Genomic DNA, 19,298 nt, shown 5'->3' with positions numbered 1-19,298 from the left:
AGTGAGGACAGTATCCGCTGATGTCTAAGAGAAAAGGGAAAAAAGGACACTATTTATTCCACCTTTCTGCATTTGCCACTGGAGTTAAATGTCAGAAGGTAATTAATCTTCAAGCGTGATGAAAATAAAATGAAATTAACCAGACCTAATTGGAAAACTTCTCAAAGTGAGCTACTGGAAGGTAACTGGAATAGAATTTTTCTCCTATGAATTACATTGCTTTCTCCACTTACTCACCTCCCCATTTAGGATGGACTAAATTTTGCCAGTGAACCATATAAAAATTTGTACCCAATTTATTTCACTAGGGATTGGAATTAACTTAAGAAATCGAAGGAGTTTGAATGCAGTTGCAGCAGTCAAATATTGGGTTAACTCTGGTTGTTTGAAGCATAGAAGAAAGCTGATTAAACTTTCCAAGAAATTATTTGAGTTGAGAGAAAATTACAAATTGCAGGTAAAAATATTAAATTTATACATCAAGACCTATTAAACCACTATCAGTTCAGTCATCCTCAAACTGCAGAAAACAGTTTTGGGAAGAAAAAGAACAATTTTACATGTAAAGAAAATTCCAAGTCAAATTTAGTGCGCTGAATGTTGTATAATTTGGAGTTCAGAATAACAATGACTTATATTTGTAGAACACCTTTAATATGATGGAATGTCTCAAGGCGCTTCATAGACACATTAGAAAACAACGAATGACACTGAGCTACATAAGGAGATATTAGGTCAGGTGATCAACAGTTTGGTGAAAGAGGTAGGTTTTAAAGAGTGTCATCAAGGAAGAAAACAAAGTAGTGAGGCAGAGAGATGCAGGGAGGGAATTCCAGAGTTTCAGACCTATTTAAGTGGATGTATATTCCCAATGATAGGGTGATTAAGGTTAAGGAGGTCAGGATTAGAGTTGTGCAGATAACACAGGGGTTTATGAGACAAGAGGAGATTACAGAGATTGCAGCGGTGGTTGTCACAAGAGAATTTCAAAACAAGGATGAGAATTTTAACAAGAAAATGTTGTTTGACCTGGAGCCAGTGTAGGTCAGGCTTGACAGAGGAACACGACGATGCAAGTTAAACCTTGATCTTCAGGGTTTTGGATGACTTCAAGTTTACAGAGGGGAAGCTAGCAAATAATACATTGGACTTGTCAAGTGAGGAAATAATGAAGGTGTGAATCAGGATTTCAATAGCGGAAGAATCAAGAGAGGGGCAAGGTCAGGTGATGATAATGCGGAGGTTGTAATGGGCACTCTCTTTCATGGCTTGAATATGAATGTGGAAGTTCATCTCAGGGTTAAATGTAACACAAGGTCATGAGCAAATAGACTAATCTGAGGTGATTGACAGCAAGAAGGATGGAGTTAGTAGCTACAGAGCTGATTACGGAATGCCTTAGCTTTGGCCAGGAATTCTAGACAGCGGAAGTGACTGGGGAATTGCTTCAAAGCTTTGGAATTTTAAGTTTGAGTCAGGCATGTGTCTACTTGGAATCAATTGTGGAACATCTTTTTGCTGCAGAATTTAACCTGCTGAGAAAGTGTAATAGATTCCAAAAGGAGGTCTCAGGCCTGAAGGAATTGTAGTCAACTGGTTTATTGACTTATTAAGACAGGTTTATTCAACAACATCTGAGGACTCAGCAGAAAGCTTGCTGACATGCTTTCTGATCTGCAGACTAAATATGCTCCATTGTTTATTTCTGCTGTTCCATGCACTTAATGTCAGCACAAGGTGGGGGCTCAGGCTCACTCTGCTCTCATCACTCTTCCTGGCACCTTTTCGGTTTAGTCTGGAGAGCTGAGGAATCCAGTCCCTCAGGAAACATTTTTTTCCTCAGCAAAGGTTTGCAAAGTGAAGGCAACCAGCTGAGAATTTCTTCACTTTCAGATTCTGTCCTCCACTCTTGAAGATAATTTCAGATATGGGCCGCTCAAGAACCAGTGATTCGGTAAATCTCCGATATCCCAGTGTCACTGTATCTGAGTCATAATTTGGAGATGCCGGTACTGGACTGGGCTGAACAAAGTTAAAAATCACACGACGCCTGGTTATAGTCCAACAGGTTTAATTGGAAGCACTAGCTTTCAGAGCTTTGCCCCTTCATCAGGTGGTCGCAACTATTGAGCTCAACTGAAGACCCCATTGTTTGAAATTAGGAATTCTGAATGAGCGTTTTAAGTGAAAGGGTTTTATACCTCAAAACTTGCAAATCTTACAGTATTCTGCAGCTATGGGTGGTGACTGTAAAGGCTCCAATAGTCTTTCCATCACACTGTTGCTAGGAATCTCTCCTTCTCCTTTTACCTGCCATTGGCCTGTATTGGATGGATTTGCAGGTTGACAAACAAACTGTTTGATCACATTATGGAAGTACCTTCCTTAGTTGTCAAGTCCTGCAGTGGAAATAAAACTCAGATTTATTGATTCAAAAGTTGGGATGTTACCCGATCTGTCACAGGAATTCTGTGTTGAAACAAGTACAGAAAGAGAAATGAAGAGTGGGAAAGTAAAATTTGATTGGAAAAAAAGAGAAAAAAAACTCAGTGAAATAAAATTTCCCTTTAATTCAAAATGTAAAATTTTGTTGGCAATTAATGTGCAAATGCCTCAATTCAATGGAGATTATGAAGAGAATTGAAGGCAAATTACTGTCCTCGTGAAACTAATGCCAATGAGTTTAATAGTGTTCACTGTTACGATGGTAAAAACAATGACTGCAGATGCTGGAAACCAGATTCTGGATTAGTGGTGCTGGACGAGAACAGCAGTTCAGGCAGCATCCGAGGAGCAGTAAAATCAACGTTTCAGGCAAAAGCCCTTCATCAGGAATAAAGGCAGAGAGCCTGAAGGGTGGAGAGATAAGCTAGAGGAGGGTGGGGGTGGGGAGAAAGTAGCATAGAGTACAATGGGTGAGTGGGGGAGGGGATGAAGGTGATAGGTCAGGGAGGAGGGTGGAGTGGATAGGTGGAAAAGAAGATAGGCAGGTAGGACAAGTCATGGGGACAGTGCTGAGCTGAAAGTTTGAACGAGGGTGAGGTGGGGAAAGGGGAAATGAGGAAACTGTTGAAGTCCACATTGATGCCCTGTGGTTGAAGTGTTCCAAGGCGGAAGATAAGGCGTTCTTCCTCCAGGCATCTGGTGGTGAGGGAGCGGCAGTGAAGCAGGCCCAGGACCTCCATGTCCTCGGCAGAGTGGGAGGGGGAGTTGAAATGTTGGGCCATATGGCGGTGTGGTCGATTGGTGCGGGTGTCCCGGAGATGTTCCCTAAAGCGTTCTGCTAGGAGGCGTCCAGTCTCCCCAATGTAGAGGAGACTGCATCGGGAGCAACGGATACAATAAATGATATTGGTGGATGTGCAGGTAAAACTTTGATGGATGTGGAAGGCTCCTTTAGGGCCTTGGATAGAGGTGAGGGAGGAGGTGTGGGCACAGGTTTTGCAATTCCTGCGATGGCAGGGGAAGGTGCCAGGATGGGAGGGTGGGTTGTAGGGGGGGGTGTGTGGACCTGACTAGGTAGTCACAGAAGGAATGGTCTTTGAGGAAGGTGGAAAGGGATGGGGAGGGAAATATATCCCTGGTGGTGGGGTCTTTTTGGAGGTGGCAGAAATGTCGGTGGATGATTTGGTTTATGCGAAGGTTGGTAGGGTGGAAGGTGAGCACCAGGGGCGTTCTGTCCTTGTTACGGTTAGAGGGGTGGGGTCTGAGGGCAGAGGTGCGGGATGTGGACGAGATGCGTTGGAGGGCATCTTTAACCATGTGGGAAGGGAAATTGCAGTCTCTAAAGAAGGAGGCCATCTGGTGTGTTCTGTGGTGGAACTGGTCCTCCTGGGAGCAGATACGGCGGAGGCAGAGGAATTGGGAATACGGGATGGCATTTTTGCAAGAGGTAGAGTGGGAAGAGGTGTAATCCAGATAGCTGTGGGAGTTGGTGGGTTTGTAAAAAATGTCAGCGTTAAGTCGGTCGTCATTAATGGAGATGGAGAGGTCCAGGAAGGGGAGGGAGGTGTCAGAGATGGTCGAGGTGAATTTAAGGTCAGGGTGGAATGTATTGATGAAGTTGATGAATTGCTCAACCTCCTCGCAGGAGCATTAGGTGGCGCCAATGCAGTCATCAATGTAGCGGAGGAAGAGGTGGGGAGTGGTGCTAGTGTAATTACGGAAGATCAATTACACTGAGCCAACAAAGAGACAGGCATAGCTGGGGCCCATACGTGTGCCCATGGCTACTCCTTTGGTCTGGAGGAAGTGGGAGGATTTGAAGGAGAAATTGTTAAGGGTGAGGACCAGTTCGGCCAAATAAATGAGAGTGTCGATGGAAGGGTACTCTTGGGGACGTTGGGAGAGGAAAAAACGGAGGGCTTGGAGGTCCTGGTCATGGCGGATGGAGGTGTAGAGGGATTGGGTATCCATGGTGAAGATGAGGCATTGAGGGCTGGGGAAACGGAAGTCTTGGAGGAGGTGGAGGGCGTGGGTGGTGTCTCGAATGTATGTGGGGAGTTCCTGTACTAGGGGGGAAAGGACAGTGTCGAGGTAGGTAGAAATGAGTTCAGTGGAGCAGGAGCATGCTGAGACAATGGGTCGGCCAGTGTGGTCAGGCTTGTGGATCTTGGGAAGGAGGTAGAACCGGGCAGTGCGGGGTTCCCGGACTATGAGGTTGGAAGCTGTGGGTGGGAGATCTCCTGAGGTGATGAGGTTCTGTATGGTCTGGGAGATGATGGTTTTGTGATGGGGGGGTAGTCGAGGGGGCGGTAGGAAGAGGTGTCCTCGAGTTGGCGTTTGGCTTCAGCGGTGTAGAGGTCAGTGCGCCAGACTACCACTGCGCCCCCTTTATTCGTTGGCTTGATGGTGAGGTCGGGATTGGAGCAGAGGGATTGGAGGGCTGCACATTGTAAGGGTGAGAGGTTGGAGTGGGGGAGGGGGGTAGACAGGTTGAGGCGGTTAATGTCCCGGCAGCAGTTGGAAATAAAGAGGTCGAGGGCAGGTAATAGGCCAGCACGGGGTGTCCAGGTGGATGCAGTGTGTTGGAGGTGGGTGAAGGGGTCCTTGGAAGGTGGGTGGGGGTCCTGATTGCGAAAGTAAGCTTGGAGGCGGAGGCAGTGGAAGAAGTGTTCGACGTCATGGTGTGTATTAAATTCATTGATGCGTGGACGGGGTTGGGGGGGAGGTGGTGAAGGTGAGTCCTTTGCTGAGGACTGATCGTTCATCCTCAGTGAGGGGGAGGTCTGGAGGGATGGTGAAAACTCGGTAGGGCTGGGTGCTGGGACCTGGTGTGGGTGTGGAGCTGGGAGTGGGGGCGGAGCCAGTAACTGGAGTGGGTGTGATGGTGGGGGGAATGGGGGTGGAGTCATGAGCAGGGGTAGTGTACCCCTCAGGGTTCTGGAGGGGGGGCGGTGATGGTGACAGTGTGATCTGTGGGGGGGGAGGTGTCAGCAGAATGCAGGTGAGTAGCGTTGGTGGGGGCATAAGTGGTGGCAGACACAGCAGTAGGGGTGCCAGAAGTCACTGAGCATGTGACATCAGTGATGATGTGAGGGGCGGAAATGATGTCACGTGTGATGCATGAGGAATTGTGAAGGGTGGAAGTGGCTGTGGGAGTGGCCATGGTGGGGGCAGAAGTGACATCATCAATCAGCATGGAGGTGGCAGCTGCACCAGCCGCATGGCTAATGGTGTCCGAGCAGTTCCAGAGGCCGGGGGAATCTTCTGGAATGTTTGAGGAGTGCTGGTTATGGAGGTGGGTAGATAAAAGTTTGTTGTACTTACAGTTTTTGATGTTTGAGATGGAGTTGAAATACTGTTTGTTGAGAGCATGAATTCTCCTGAGGATGTAGTACAGAGTGGGTCCTTTGCAATTCTGAGAGAGTGTGGCCCTCAGCTGAGGCAGGGCTGACTGTAGAGAGGTTAGGTGCCGGCGCATTGCTGCAAGCATGGACTGTTACGATGTGCAAATCATACAGCTCTTAGTTGCCACAAGTTATTTTTAAAGAGGTAAGAGTCATATTCTATTTTAGGGAGGCGATGGCCTGGTGGTATTATCGCTAAGTTAGTAATTGGGAGACTCAGGTAATATTCTTGGGACCTAAGTTCAAATCCTATCTTGGCAGAGAGCTGAATTTGAATTGAATTAAAAAGTCTGAGGTTAAAGGTCTAAGGATGACCATGAAACAACTGTCAAGGAAAAGCTGATCTCATTTTCTAATATTCTTCAGAGAAGGAAACTGCCATCCGTACCTGGTCTAGCCTACATGTGACTCCAGACCCACAGCAATGCAGTTGACTCTCAACTGCCTTCTTGGCAATAAATGTTAGCCAGCGATGCCCACATCTTGTAAATTGATTTTAAAAAGTTGCAAGTGTGCTGTTCTGTAAATTCTTACTGAACTTGCTCAGCTTCTTTTCATTTTTCATTCCTACTTTCAAGAAAGAAAGCGAGGTTCATTCACAGGAACCTTTCAAATTTCAGTGCGACAGGGCTGACGACCATCTGAAGGTTTTTCTCCCATGTTAGAACACAGATTACAAATAATACAATAAAAATGCTTAAAACTATGAAATGATGGGGCAGGGTAGAAGAATGTAGATTGTTCCCAGTCTCACAAGGCTAAATATAAGGAAAATAAAACAGAACAAGTAAGCCTGCTTTACTCGGGGAGTTGTGACACTGTAAAATTCACTTGCAGGGTTAATGGTTTTGGAAACTCCATTCCAATACTCAAGGTTAAATTGGATCAGTGGCTGGAGGAAAAGGAATAATAGAATCTGCATATTAGGTGGTTGATATAATCTGAATTCTCTGTTCATGTAGATAATAAAGGCCAACATTGAACTACTGGACCAAATAGCCTGTTTCTATCTTGTCACTTCATATATATTTATAAATATTCATGCATATTAACCAACTATGTCAATAAGACAAGGAAATAGAAATAAAAGATAAACAATCAAACATATTATGGTACTTTGTTTGTTCATTCTTTGAAATCGTTATTTATAACTAGTTAAAGCCTTTGCATCATGAACGTGCTTTGGAACCGAATGGATGTCAGTCCCTTTGAAGTAGTAATTTTCAGCAGACAGTTGGCAAGCATATCTACTGCAGAGTTTCTGGTTAAGAATAGAACAGAAATCATTCATGGAATTCCAATTAAACTGCATAAACAATTAATACATCACTCGAGCCTGCATTTGTGGAGCTGAGGTCTGCAACCTGCTTTACCAGGACTTTCCTTTTTTTAGTCCCAATTCCTTATCAATCTGCAACTCATTATGTTCCTAAAAATAGACTGTTTCGACTGAGCAAGGTATTGTTCTTAAATTGGAAATTAAATGATAGTACAATTAAACAAGCTTGATCAAAATATTTAATCAAACAACAAATGCATAGAGTAAAAATAGAACTGAAATGTTTTTTAATTTCTCCACTTAGTTTATAATATTATTTTGATGTTAATTTTAGTGGTCACGGTATTTAGGTATTTACTTGGAAAGTTGTCACACTGACCAATTATTCATCACAGTGACTTGCTTCTTTTTAAACTATCCCTCTAACCACTCATGACACCGACTACTTTTTTTTTGTCATTCTGACTAATTATTCACAATACTGACTAGTTTTACATACTCCTGACAAGTGTTTTTATAACCAACCTGCATAGTTTTCACTATCCTATCTGGTATTTAGCCTGTGTTAGCCAGTTTTTCACTACCCTGATGGGGTTTTCAAAACACAATTGGTTGCTAGTTAATGTACAAGCAGTGCAGTACTTAATTTACTCAGTCTTTCCTGTGCAATATTAAGAAAATGTAGTGGGACAAAATCAGAGTACCCTGAGGAAGTCCATGCAGAGACTGGGAGAATGTGCAAACTCCCCACAGATAGTTACCCAAGGGTGGAATTGAACCTGGGTCCCTGGTGCTGTGAAGGACCACTGAGCCACCCTATTATGAAGGTCATTTCAGGATTTTGACCCAGCAAGAGTGAAGGGATGATAATCCAGTTGCAAGTCAGACGGTGTGTTGGAGGGGAGTTTGCTGTTGGTGGTGTTTCCAAGCATTTGCTGCCCTTCTACGACCTTCTAGGCAGTAGAGGTTGTGAGGTTGGAAGATGCTGTCAAAGGAAGTGTTGCTGAAGCCTATCTTGCTGTGGGTACACACTGCAGCCACTGTGCATTTGTGGTGGAGAGGCTGGATATTTTAGGTGGTGAATGGGGTGCAAATCAAGTGGGCTGCTTTGTCCTGGATGTTTATGAACTTCTTGTGTGTTAGTTGGAACTGCACTCATCCAGGCAAGCAGAGAGTATTCTATCACCTACTTGATTTAAAGGTGGAAATTAAGGAGGTGAATTACTTATCACAGAATTTTTAACCTCTTACCTGCTGTCTCTTATTAGAGATGGTTATTGCCTGGCACTCATGGCATGCATGTTACTTGTTGGTTAGGGATAGGGATATGGGGAATGAATAGGAGTGGCACTAACCAAATTGCTCTTCAAAAAAAATGGTGCAGACTTAGTTCCAAGTGGCTTTGTTTCATGTCGCACTGTTCTATGACTTTATGATCAACTAGCAAGCAGTAGTAATATTAAACTTATACTGTTTCAGGGAGAAACTTGTGAGGTGTGAGCTAAGTCCTTTCATATTGCTCCCCACACCAAAAAAAACCCACCATTTTCCAATAAAAATTTGTAAGCAAGTAACCTGTTTGGTGTTGGCAGCATTGTTGCCTCTAAGTCAGATGTTTGTGACTCCATTGATTTGAACATAAAATCAAAGCTGACATTACAGTTCAGTACTGAAGGAGTGTTGCATTGTAGGAGGTGTCATTATTCAGATGGGGCATTAAACTAATGCTCTCTGGTAGATATAAAAGATCTCAATATATAACTTCAAAAATAGTTATGGAATTCTTTCTGGTGCCCCAATCAATATTTATCATACAATACAATACATGACAATAATAGAGTAGCTGGGCATTATCACACTGTGGGAGCTTGCTATGTACAAATTACCTGTGTGTTGGTGTCATCACTAGACTATTAATTTAGCTAATGTCCTGGGGACCCAGGTTTGAATCCACCGTGGCAAATAGTGGAATTTGGATTCAGTTAAAAACAGAACCTGAAATTAAGAATCTACTGATGACCATGAAACCATTGCTAATTGTTGGAAAATCCCATCGGGCTCACTAATGTCTTTCAGGGAAGGAAATCTGCCATTCTCATCTAGTCTGGCCTAAATGTGTCTCCAGACCCACAGCAGTGTGGTTAACCCTCAACTGCTCTCTGAAATGGCTAAGCAAACCGCTCATTTCAAGGACAGTTAGGGGCAGGCATTAAATGCTATCTCAGCCAGCAACGCCCAGGTCACACAAGTGAACAAAAAAGAATTACAGCATTTATTACAATGGTAAAGTGCTTCATTTGCTGCAATGTACTTTGGGATGTCCTGAAGATATGACAGGCAGAATATTAAAAAAGCCACTTTTGGTTCGTAGTGAATTTTTTGCAGATATCACATAATGTTCATCCTCAAAGGTATGCACCATTTCCAGATGTTCTTGTCCCTAAAGGGGCTGCCTCAGTTGATAAATACAGTACATCATGGAATTTTTTCCAGTGCCTTTGGTTGACATTACTATCATTCCTAAACGTGCTTCTGAAGAATGGCCTCTTTCAGCTGGTGTAACCCAGCGTTTCTGACCCCAGCTAATATGCTGATCTTGCCTGATACTATGTGCCACTTCTCAAATCTCTATTGATACCAAAGAACACATCTAACTTTTCCATCTCAATGTTTTCTCCTTAAGGCATCACAACAGCACTCCCTCATTGGGAAGCTGACACAGGCAGAATGCATGATCAAAAGTCTGATAGTACAAATTGAATATGCTGTTGCTGCCATTTTAACAAATTTATTACTCCCTATTGGTTATCCAGTAATCCAAAATCCTCTATGAAATTGTAGCTCTAAATCAGGCGACAGTGTTGTGTTGTTTGATACCATGCACCAGAAGGGGTTAATGTCCCACAACTATTCCATGGCACTGTTTACTGGAATCATACTATATTCAGTAAGTATTGTTGGCAATTCCTTTCATAGACTGATGATTACTGGTTTCCTGTAATGGCTGGTAATGAAGTGCTGACAAGTGATTCCATAAACACCTCACACAATCTGGTAAGATGTTATTCATTGCAGCACATCTGATTGAGTCAGATATGGTTTAGGGCTGGAGAGATTCAGTCCATGACCTCTGGATGTCACCTGGGATTTGTCAAATCTAGTTCGACATATTCTTGGAGATTTTGTTGCATGGCCTCGCTCTATCAACTGACCTGCATTCACATCCCCTGCTGTATCCCCATAACCCAGAAAAGCTTTACCTGTATCTTTCCAAGCCCCTTTCAACAATTACCACTGTATCTGCTTCAACCAGTCTTGTATTCTGGCGTGTGTCTATCCGCTACGTAAGTAACTTTCTTCATTTAAGCAAAAGTTATTTCAGTCCTAAATTAACGTAACTGTGGATGCTGGAAATCTGAAACAAAAACAGAAATTGCTGGAGAAACCCAGCAGATCTGGCAGCGTCTGTGGAAGGAAACCAGAGTTAATATTTTAAGTGCAATGGACTATTTGAATCCCGTTAGTCTTTTTTCTGCATAACAATAATTCCAATGATGCAGGCCAAAAAGGAATGGTGTCAGGGCAAAAGAAAAATTATAAAATATTAAATTAGATTAGTTACAGTGTGGAAACAGGCCCTTCAGCCCAACAAGTCCACACCAACCCACTGAAGCGCAACCCACCCACCCAACACTACGGTCAATTTTAGCTTGGCCAATTCATCTAACCTGCACATTTTTGGACTATGGGAGGAAACTGGAGCACCTGGAGAAAACCCATGCAGACACTGGGAGAATGTGCAAACTCCACACAGACAGTCGCCTGAGGCAGGAATTGAACCCGGGTCTCTGGTGCCGTGAGTCAGCAGTGCTAACCACCATGCCACCCACAATTAGCTTGATAGCTTTTTATGTAATGATAAAAGATGTTTGCACTTTTTGTTAAGGGTGGTGTACAAAATTAAAGACCATCAATATAAGATAGTTACTAATAACTTCAAGAAGAAATTCACAAGAAACTTCTTTATTCGGAGAGTGGCAGGCTTGTAGAAATCATTACCAAACTGAGCTAATGCATTATGCATTTAAAGGAATGTTAGTTAGGTACAAGAAGCAGAAAAAGAAAGGAAGTACACCTGATGATGGAGCGTAATAATGAGGAATGGGAAGCGGCATTGATGGAGCATAAATACTACGATAGGCCTGAATGACCTGTTACTGGGCTGTACACTTTACGTAATACTCTCTCATTCTGTGAGATGCAATTCCATGTTACTGTGTCGAAACAAAGTTAAATTAATTGACTGACAGAACAAGATAAAGGACAATTATTCAATAACAATGCCTAGGTTCAGTTGAGCTAGCACTCTCATACATGTATGGTATTCCCGTCTGGAAAATGTAGCTGCTGTGCGGAAGTAACAGCTTCAAGAACTGAACAGGCCTATGGAATGGCATGAAAGGATATGATTTTAGAAACCAAAGGTGGTGGTATATTACGTTAATATTTCCCATGTATGTTGTAGTCTAAAGTGATGGATGGTGATGGTATAGGCTCCAACCATCACATGGCTGACAAGGAATTTCTCCCAGTCTTATGGCCTGTCATTGGTGTGTATTAGAAGTTATTTGAAGGATGATACTCAAAACTTATTTGACCTTATAATGAATTCACTTTCCTTGGCATCAAATGCTGCAAATTCTGGCTTAGAGACAGGGACAACTATTCGCTACACCATAAGATTTCCTTGAAGTCCAGCTAGGGATGTTAATCTATTTCTTGGAATATAGTGGTTTCCTATGCTATTCTTCATGGAAATACCACCATGGAAAACAGCCTCAATCAGAAATAAGATCTGGAACACTGTAGCGTTGATTCTTTGACCACATTCCTCACAGGGAGCTTGATTTACCAAAGCATTGTAAAGCTTCTCTTGACTATCTTTTGAAATAAAAGGGAACATTTGTTGAAGTTACCCTGGGAGGTGTCAGCTGTGGCTCTGTGAGTAGCACTCCTACCTCTGTGTCAAAAGGTCATGGCTTCAATTCTCACTCCTGACACATAAGAAGATCACTTTAGGTTGCTGCTCTCATTCAGAACTAAAGGGATGACAATAAGGTGTTAAATCCCTGCCTTCTCAAGATGGAATAAAAGATCCCATAGCCTGACTTGAAGAAGAATAGGGGCAATTGTTTGGTGTCTTGGCCAACACTAATCCTCAACCAACATTTTAAAGTTGTTGATGTGTCATTTGTCTACATGGCCCACAGTATCCAGGGATGAGCAGGCTAGGTGGATTAACCATGGGAAGCGAAGGGTTACGAGGATAGAGTAGGGGGATAGGTCTGGGTGGGATGCTGTTCAGAGGGTCGGTGTGGACTTGATGGGCCGAATGCCTGTTTCCACACTGTAGAAATCCTATGATTCATTTTATTGCTATCTGGAACTTGCTGAGTACACATTGGCTGCTGAAATGCTGGCTACACATCAAAAGCATTTCATTGACTGTAAAGCCTTTTGGCACATCCTGAAATTGTGAAAGGTATGATATTGATATGTAACGTCATGATTGAGCAGATACAAGAATTTTGGAAGAGATGTTCTGAGTGGGCTACTTTTTTGATGCTATATGTTCTTTTGTTTAACTTTAAGTGAATTTTTTGACTATTTTTATATGCAGGTATTCAATGGAATAAGTAATCCATAGAGCTAGTTCACCAGATCATGGAATTGTTATGGTCGAGAAGGGGCTATTTGGCCCACTATATCTATACTAGCTGTCTGAGCACTTTAACCTACTGCCTTTTCCCAATAACAAACATCATAGAATCCCGACAGTGCAGAAACAGGCCAGTCGGCCCAATAGATCTGTGCCGACCCATCTGAAGGACATCCCACCCAGACCCATACCCTACTTTTACCACGGCTAATCCACCTATTCTGCAAAGCATTGCACTGTGGAGGAAACTGGAGCATCTAGAGAAAACCCATGCAGACACTGGGAGAACGTGCAAACTCCACACAGACAGTCACCTAAGGCTGGAATCGAATCCAGGTCCCTGGCGCTGTGAGGTAGCAGTTTTAACCACTGAGCCACCATGTTGCCCTAATCCTGAATATTATTTCTATTTAAACAATCATCTCATGCCCTCTTGAATGCCTCCACTGAATTTGCCTCCACCAGGCTTTGAAGCCAATTATTCCAGACCCAATCTACTTGATGTCTGATAATATTTTGTCTCATCTCACCTATTTTTTGTTTGCAAATTACTTTATATTTGTGCCCTCTGGTTGTGCATTCTTTACTGAAAGGGAATAGTTTCTTCCAAAACAGTTTATGCAAGAAAGGATCAGAATACCTTGACCCTACACTGCTGCTATGAGAAGAATCTATTAAGCTTAACACTGGTCCTTCTAATCCAAATAAATCAAAACACCAAGCTAATTTATTTGAACTAATTATCGGTATCCAAATCTATATTTAACAGGACTCTTAATGGAGGAGAACCTTTTCATTTCTTCTGACTTATATAAACACATCCTCTGGACAGTCAGTTCTGTCCTGCCTCACTTAATATCCTGTAAAGCTGACATACATTCCAACTCTCATGGATTTTATAAATTCATTAATGGACTCCAGCTGTAGGCTCTCCCCATTTCATTATTAATTGTATCTTTGTGGTTAGAATATCATTATATATCAGTGGGTGATTTCGTGTGATGGACTCTAACAAGACAGGCTCTGATCATGTGTCTGCACAATGATGGGAAAGTGTATTAAAGGTGTGCACAATAAAAAAAAGGGCATTTGGCCCATTGCACCTTTGCCAGCCCTTTAGAAGTTCCCTTCTACCTTGCCTTTTCCACTAAAGCTCTGCATTTTTTCCTCTCCATCTATTTATCCAACTTGTTCTTTGAAAGTTGCTTTTTAACCACTTCCATGACCTGATGAGGCAGTGAATTCCAGGTCAGAACATGTTACATCACAAAAAACATTCCCATTGTTCTCCTTTGTCTTATTGCAATTTCTATCAATCTGCATCCTCTGGTTACTAGCCATTCCACATTCATTTACTCAACGGAAACTTAAGGTGTTGTCTTTTCAGAGGTTAATTACCTTTCAGACCAGAATTTAGATATTTCTCTGGTTACCAATCGAAGCTCACCAAAGCAGCTCACTTTATCCACAATCATTTTGCTTCCAACTGTAGAACAAAAAGGTAACACTTGGCTACAGGAAAGGGCTTATGCCCGAAACGTCGATTCTCCTGCTCCTTGGATGCTGCCTGACCTGCTGCGCTTTTCCAGCAACACATTTTTCAGCTCTGATCTCCAGCATCTGCAGTCCTCACTTTCTCCTATAGGAAAGCTAAGTCAGTCATGAATAATAGATCACATGATGATGGCGAGTCTCTGAAGAGAGAGAAGCAAAAGTCTGGACTTTGTGCTAACTGTAATTGTACATAGTTAGCATAATGCGAATAAACATTGCTTTGAAAATACGATAGCTTCCCGTGAGCTCTCTATAGTATTCTACCTCACCTGACCTCCTCCAAGGCAAATCACAACGGAACAACCAGGTACCAGTTGGGACTCATTCAACATCTCAAAGTGCCAATTCATTCACTGTGTGATTGGGCATATGTTTCCTCCACCTTATAGTAGCATAGGGCAGAGATAGGGAAAAAAATGTTTCCTTTTCGTCAGGGCTTTTCATCAGTTTAAGTCAACACCCATCCAACTCAATTGTCGTGACCCTGTGTTGTGCAGATGGATGTGAACTACAGTCAGATTTTTGGTTTCCTGTCTTTGTTGCTAGCTTCTGTGTCTCTGTCTATTTTCAGAATCTTTGGACTTAAACCACTATTTCAAAGTGATGATTTGGAGACACCGGTGTTGGACTGGGGTGTACAAAGTTAAAAATCACATAACACTTCTCCACAATCACCTGATAAAGGAGCAGTGCTCTGAAAGCCAGTGTTTTCACTAATAGTGCATGATGGAGCTTCTCCATTAACTGTACAGCTGTCATTAACAGAAGGCACCTGCTGATTGAGATATGAATTTAAGAAATGTATTTAAAGTAATGTTTGTTGAGATTTTGGTCACTTTCCAAACAGAAGTAATGTGGTATTCCAATTCAAGACATAAACTACATTTTGGTGATAAACAGTGCTTTGGAGTTGTTAAATGTGACACATTTAAGCCTTAGGATTCTGATATTCAAACTATTCAGAGTTTATACCATTGAAAATATTTAATTCAATCAATTACCTCTCTTTTACTGCTGGCGGTTAGCTTAGGCCTACATTCATTGCCTCTACTTTGCTGATTAAGCTGACTGCTTCTCAAGGTTGTCACCACACACACTCAACAGCCCTCAGTGCCTCTTCTTTCCAGGTTGACCTGGTCCACAATTATTGGTATATGATTCCATCGGAGGAGGCAGGAGAACATGGTCTTTATCGACCACTTATGAGTGTGTAAGTGCACTAAACGCCATTAGACGTATTGGCAGTGGGAAAAAACACAGGCTACTGTCACCTTCTGTCAGACAATGGATTCCAAGTTATTATCTTTAGAGTATTGCACTTTGCTACATAACCTTGGCAACTTTTGAAAACAAGACAGTTTTACCCTTTCTAGCACCAGGACAGTTTTGCCGTTTCTTTTTACCAACATTGTATGGACTGGGTATCAAACCAGGAACCTTCCTTTTGTCCTTGTCCCAACCGTCATGTTGCTCAAAATCTTGCTCATTTCTAGCTTTCCCAGTTCTGATGAAAGTTCATCAACCTGCAAACTTAGCACTATTCCCCACCCAGCAGATGCTGCCTAAATCGACTACGTATTTCCAGCATTTTCTGTTCTTATTTCAGTAATTTCCAGCAACTGAGCTATCCTATTTGCCGATCAGAGATCTTCCTTATGTTTTTGGATCAGTTCAATGCTTGGGAGGGTTCCTTTTCAGTGAATCCACCAGCATGCAGGTGGTGAACCAGTCGGCCATTATTTCTGCCACATTTCTACATCTCTCATGTAAATGCACCCCTTTTCTTAAGCCAATCAGAATTGAGATTCTGATTTGTTGTTTCTGACAGGAAGTGGATCATTAACTGACAATGGTTTTTATTTGTTCACACCCATCTAACCTGCTAATGGCTTCCTCCAGTTTTTTTGCCTTGCTCTCATCCAATTGGAGTTGCTTACTTCTGGCGTCTTCCTCTTCAGCTGACACAGCAGGGATCCCTTGCAGCAGCCATCTCTCTCGTGTGGCTTTGGACTGGTTGGAATGGAAGAAAAATCCAATGAAAACCTTACTCTGTTAAATAGGCAATTCAAAACCCAGTACCATTGATCTCCAATTCCCATCTCTTCATCACTGGCATTTGTGCCAACAGCTCTAAACTGTGGAATTCCCTCTTTTAATAGTGGCATGGTGGCTCAGTGGTTAGCACTGCTGCCTCACGGTCCCAGGTTTGATTCCAGCCTCTGGTGACTGTCTGTGTGGAGTTTGCACATTCTCCCCCTGTTTGCTCCGGTTTCCTCCCACAGTCCAAAGATGTGCAGGTCAGCTGAATTGGCCATGCTAAATTGCCCATAGGTTAGGTGCGTTAGTCAGAGAGAAATAGGTCTGAGTGGGTTACTGTTCGGATGGTTGGTGTGGACTTGTTGGGCTGAAGGGCCTGTTTCCACACTGTAGGGAATCTAATCTAAAACTTCACCATCACTCTAACCCCTCTCCTCATTGAACATGCTCTTATGTCTTTGATCGCACTTTTGGTCTCCTACCCTAATACCTCCTCGTTATGTTCAGCGTTAAATTTTGTCTGGTGACTTCCTTGTGAAATGTGTGATATTCTAATGCAATAACAGAGGGTTTGTGCAAATGAACATTGGTGTAATTCTGTAAAATTTCAATCATTCAGGGACTTAAAGTTCTTGATCTGAGCTTGGTTTCAGCTGTTTGAATGGGACGTGGAATCTATCTGAATGGTTCTGCGGATTTATCCACTGCTCAGCCACTGATACAGTAACAAGCAATATTTCCATATCTGGGAGTTTCTGCGCAGAAGTGGGTAAAATAAAAACATCAATTACAAAGCCACTCTGCAGGGTAGATGCTTTCGCAGGCCACACATCTGCAAACATTTTTAGTTAATCTCACGTGTCTCATTTTAGAGTTATAGAGCTGTACAGCATGGAAACAGATCCTTCAGTCCAACTTGTCCGTGCCGACTGGATACCCTAATTAATCCAGTTCCTTTAGTTTTCCTACAGTGAATAAAAGTTCTCTGCCACATGCCATTGATAGTGCATACATTACCTCCGCTCATTGAAGAAGCTGCTTGAATATTACTGAAAGTAATCGTTGAAACTTTTCAATCATCATAAAAATTTGCAAGAAATACAAAAAGAATCACATGTAGTGTTTTTTGGTTGGTAAGTGGACTCTGATTTGTAGAGGCATTGCCATGGAGAGTGCACCCATTAATGCTGATTAACAGTGTAACTTTGTATTGACAATTAGATTGTTTAATATTTGTTGCTCAGGTCAAAATGTTTTCAGGAATAATCAAACAACAACTCACATTCAAGTAGCACCTTTACTTTATTGAAATGTCCTAAAAGATGAAAATAGAGGACAAGGTTTTGTGTTCAGAGTTAGGATTCCAATACCTGGATCAATAGAGGATCCTTATCTCATGCTGTGCCAGGTGCAGACACATGGCTTCCATTTTGCCTACCTTAGAGGCTAGAAGGCACTCTCACCACCCAATTAAGGAAGGCAGGGGAACTTTCAGGGTTTGAGGGCCAATAGGAAGACGTTGAACAGAGAAGAGGCTGTACCCTGCTGTTTGAAGCAGGAGGAAATGTTTATGAGAGAGAGGGGTGATTCATCCTGAGATAGCCTTACAAGACTTGTGTTTCTGCATTTGAAAATTAGCACAGCTTTGAGGTCACAATTGTAGAGCTGTGGCCAAGTGTGTGATTGGGGGCAGGGGCTGAGGGGGAGAAATTCCTCCTCACCTCAGTTCTACAGGGTAATCCCTTCACTCTGAGGCTGTGCCCTTGGGTCTTAGTCTCTCCTACTGTTGGAAACATCTCCTTTACATCCACTCTATCCAGGCCTCTCAGTATTCTGTAAGTTTGAATCAGATCTCCCTCATCCTTCTAAACTCCATCGAGTATAGATCCAGAACCCTCAACCTCTCCTCATACAACAGGCCCTTCATCTGTGGAATCATTCCTGAGAATGCCCTCCAGCCCCCCTCCAACGCCAGCCCATCATTCCTGAGATAAGGAGCTGAAAACTACTCACAATATTCCAAATGTTGTCTGAACACTGCCTTATACAGCCTCAACAGTACATCCTTGGTCTTGTATTCTAGCCCTTTTGATATGAATGCTAACATTGCATTTGCCTTCCTAACTGCCAACTGAACCTGCACGTTAATCATAAGAAAATACTGAACTAGAACACACAAGTCCCTTTGTGCTTCAGATTTCCAAAGCCTTTCCGCATTTAGAAAGTAGTCTTTACCTCTACTCTTCCTCCCAAAGTTCATTACCCTCACACTTATCCACATTGTTTTGCATTTGCCACTTCTTTGTCCCACTCTTCTAGCCTGCCCAAGTCCTTCTGTGGTCTCCCTGATTACTCAACATTACATTTGAAACAATGATTAAGGATTTATAAATGTATTTCAGTTTCTATGCCTGTCTAATCACTAACTTCAGCTGATGTCAACTGACTTCAGCATCAAGGGTCCTGAACAGGTGCTGCCTGCACATGTCAATGAATGTTTTGGGGTAGCACAGTGGCTCAATGATTAGCACTGCTGCCTCACAGCGCCAGGGACCTGGGTTTGATTCCAGCCTCGGGCAACTGTCTGTGTGGAGTTTGCACATTCTCCCAATGTATGCGTGGGTTTGCTCCAAGTGCTCCAGTTTCCTCACACAGTCCAAAGATGTGCAGTTTAAGTAAATTGGCCATGCTAAATTGCCCATAGTGTTCAGGAAGGTGTAGGTTAGGTGCATTAGTCAGGAGGAAATGTGGGGGAATGGGTCTGGGTGGGATACTCTTCGGAGGGTCGGTGTGGACTTGCTGGGCCAAAAGGCCTGTTTTCACATTGTGGCAATTCTAATTCTAACCCTAACATCTTTTA

General features: G+C 42.8%; 1 protein-coding gene across 2 annotated transcripts in view; it reads right to left on the bottom strand.

The window, feature by feature from the left end:
* The window catches only part of LOC140488132 (paralemmin-1-like), a 322,296-nt gene that overhangs the window by 263,783 nt on the left and 39,215 nt on the right, over nt 1-19,298 (bottom strand). For both annotated transcript variants that reach the window (XM_072587945.1, XM_072587955.1), the window contains exon 3: nt 16,281-16,411. In XM_072587945.1, the coding sequence (XP_072444046.1) occupies nt 16,281-16,411 (131 nt within the window). The remainder of the gene's footprint in view (nt 1-16,280; nt 16,412-19,298) is intronic.

This window comes from Chiloscyllium punctatum, chromosome 2 (genome assembly GCF_047496795.1).
Source record: "Chiloscyllium punctatum isolate Juve2018m chromosome 2, sChiPun1.3, whole genome shotgun sequence".
NCBI classification, from domain to species: Eukaryota; Metazoa; Chordata; class Chondrichthyes; order Orectolobiformes; family Hemiscylliidae; genus Chiloscyllium; species Chiloscyllium punctatum.
Note: the sequence above shows the minus strand (reverse complement) of the source record. Positions and strands in the feature narration are given on the sequence as shown.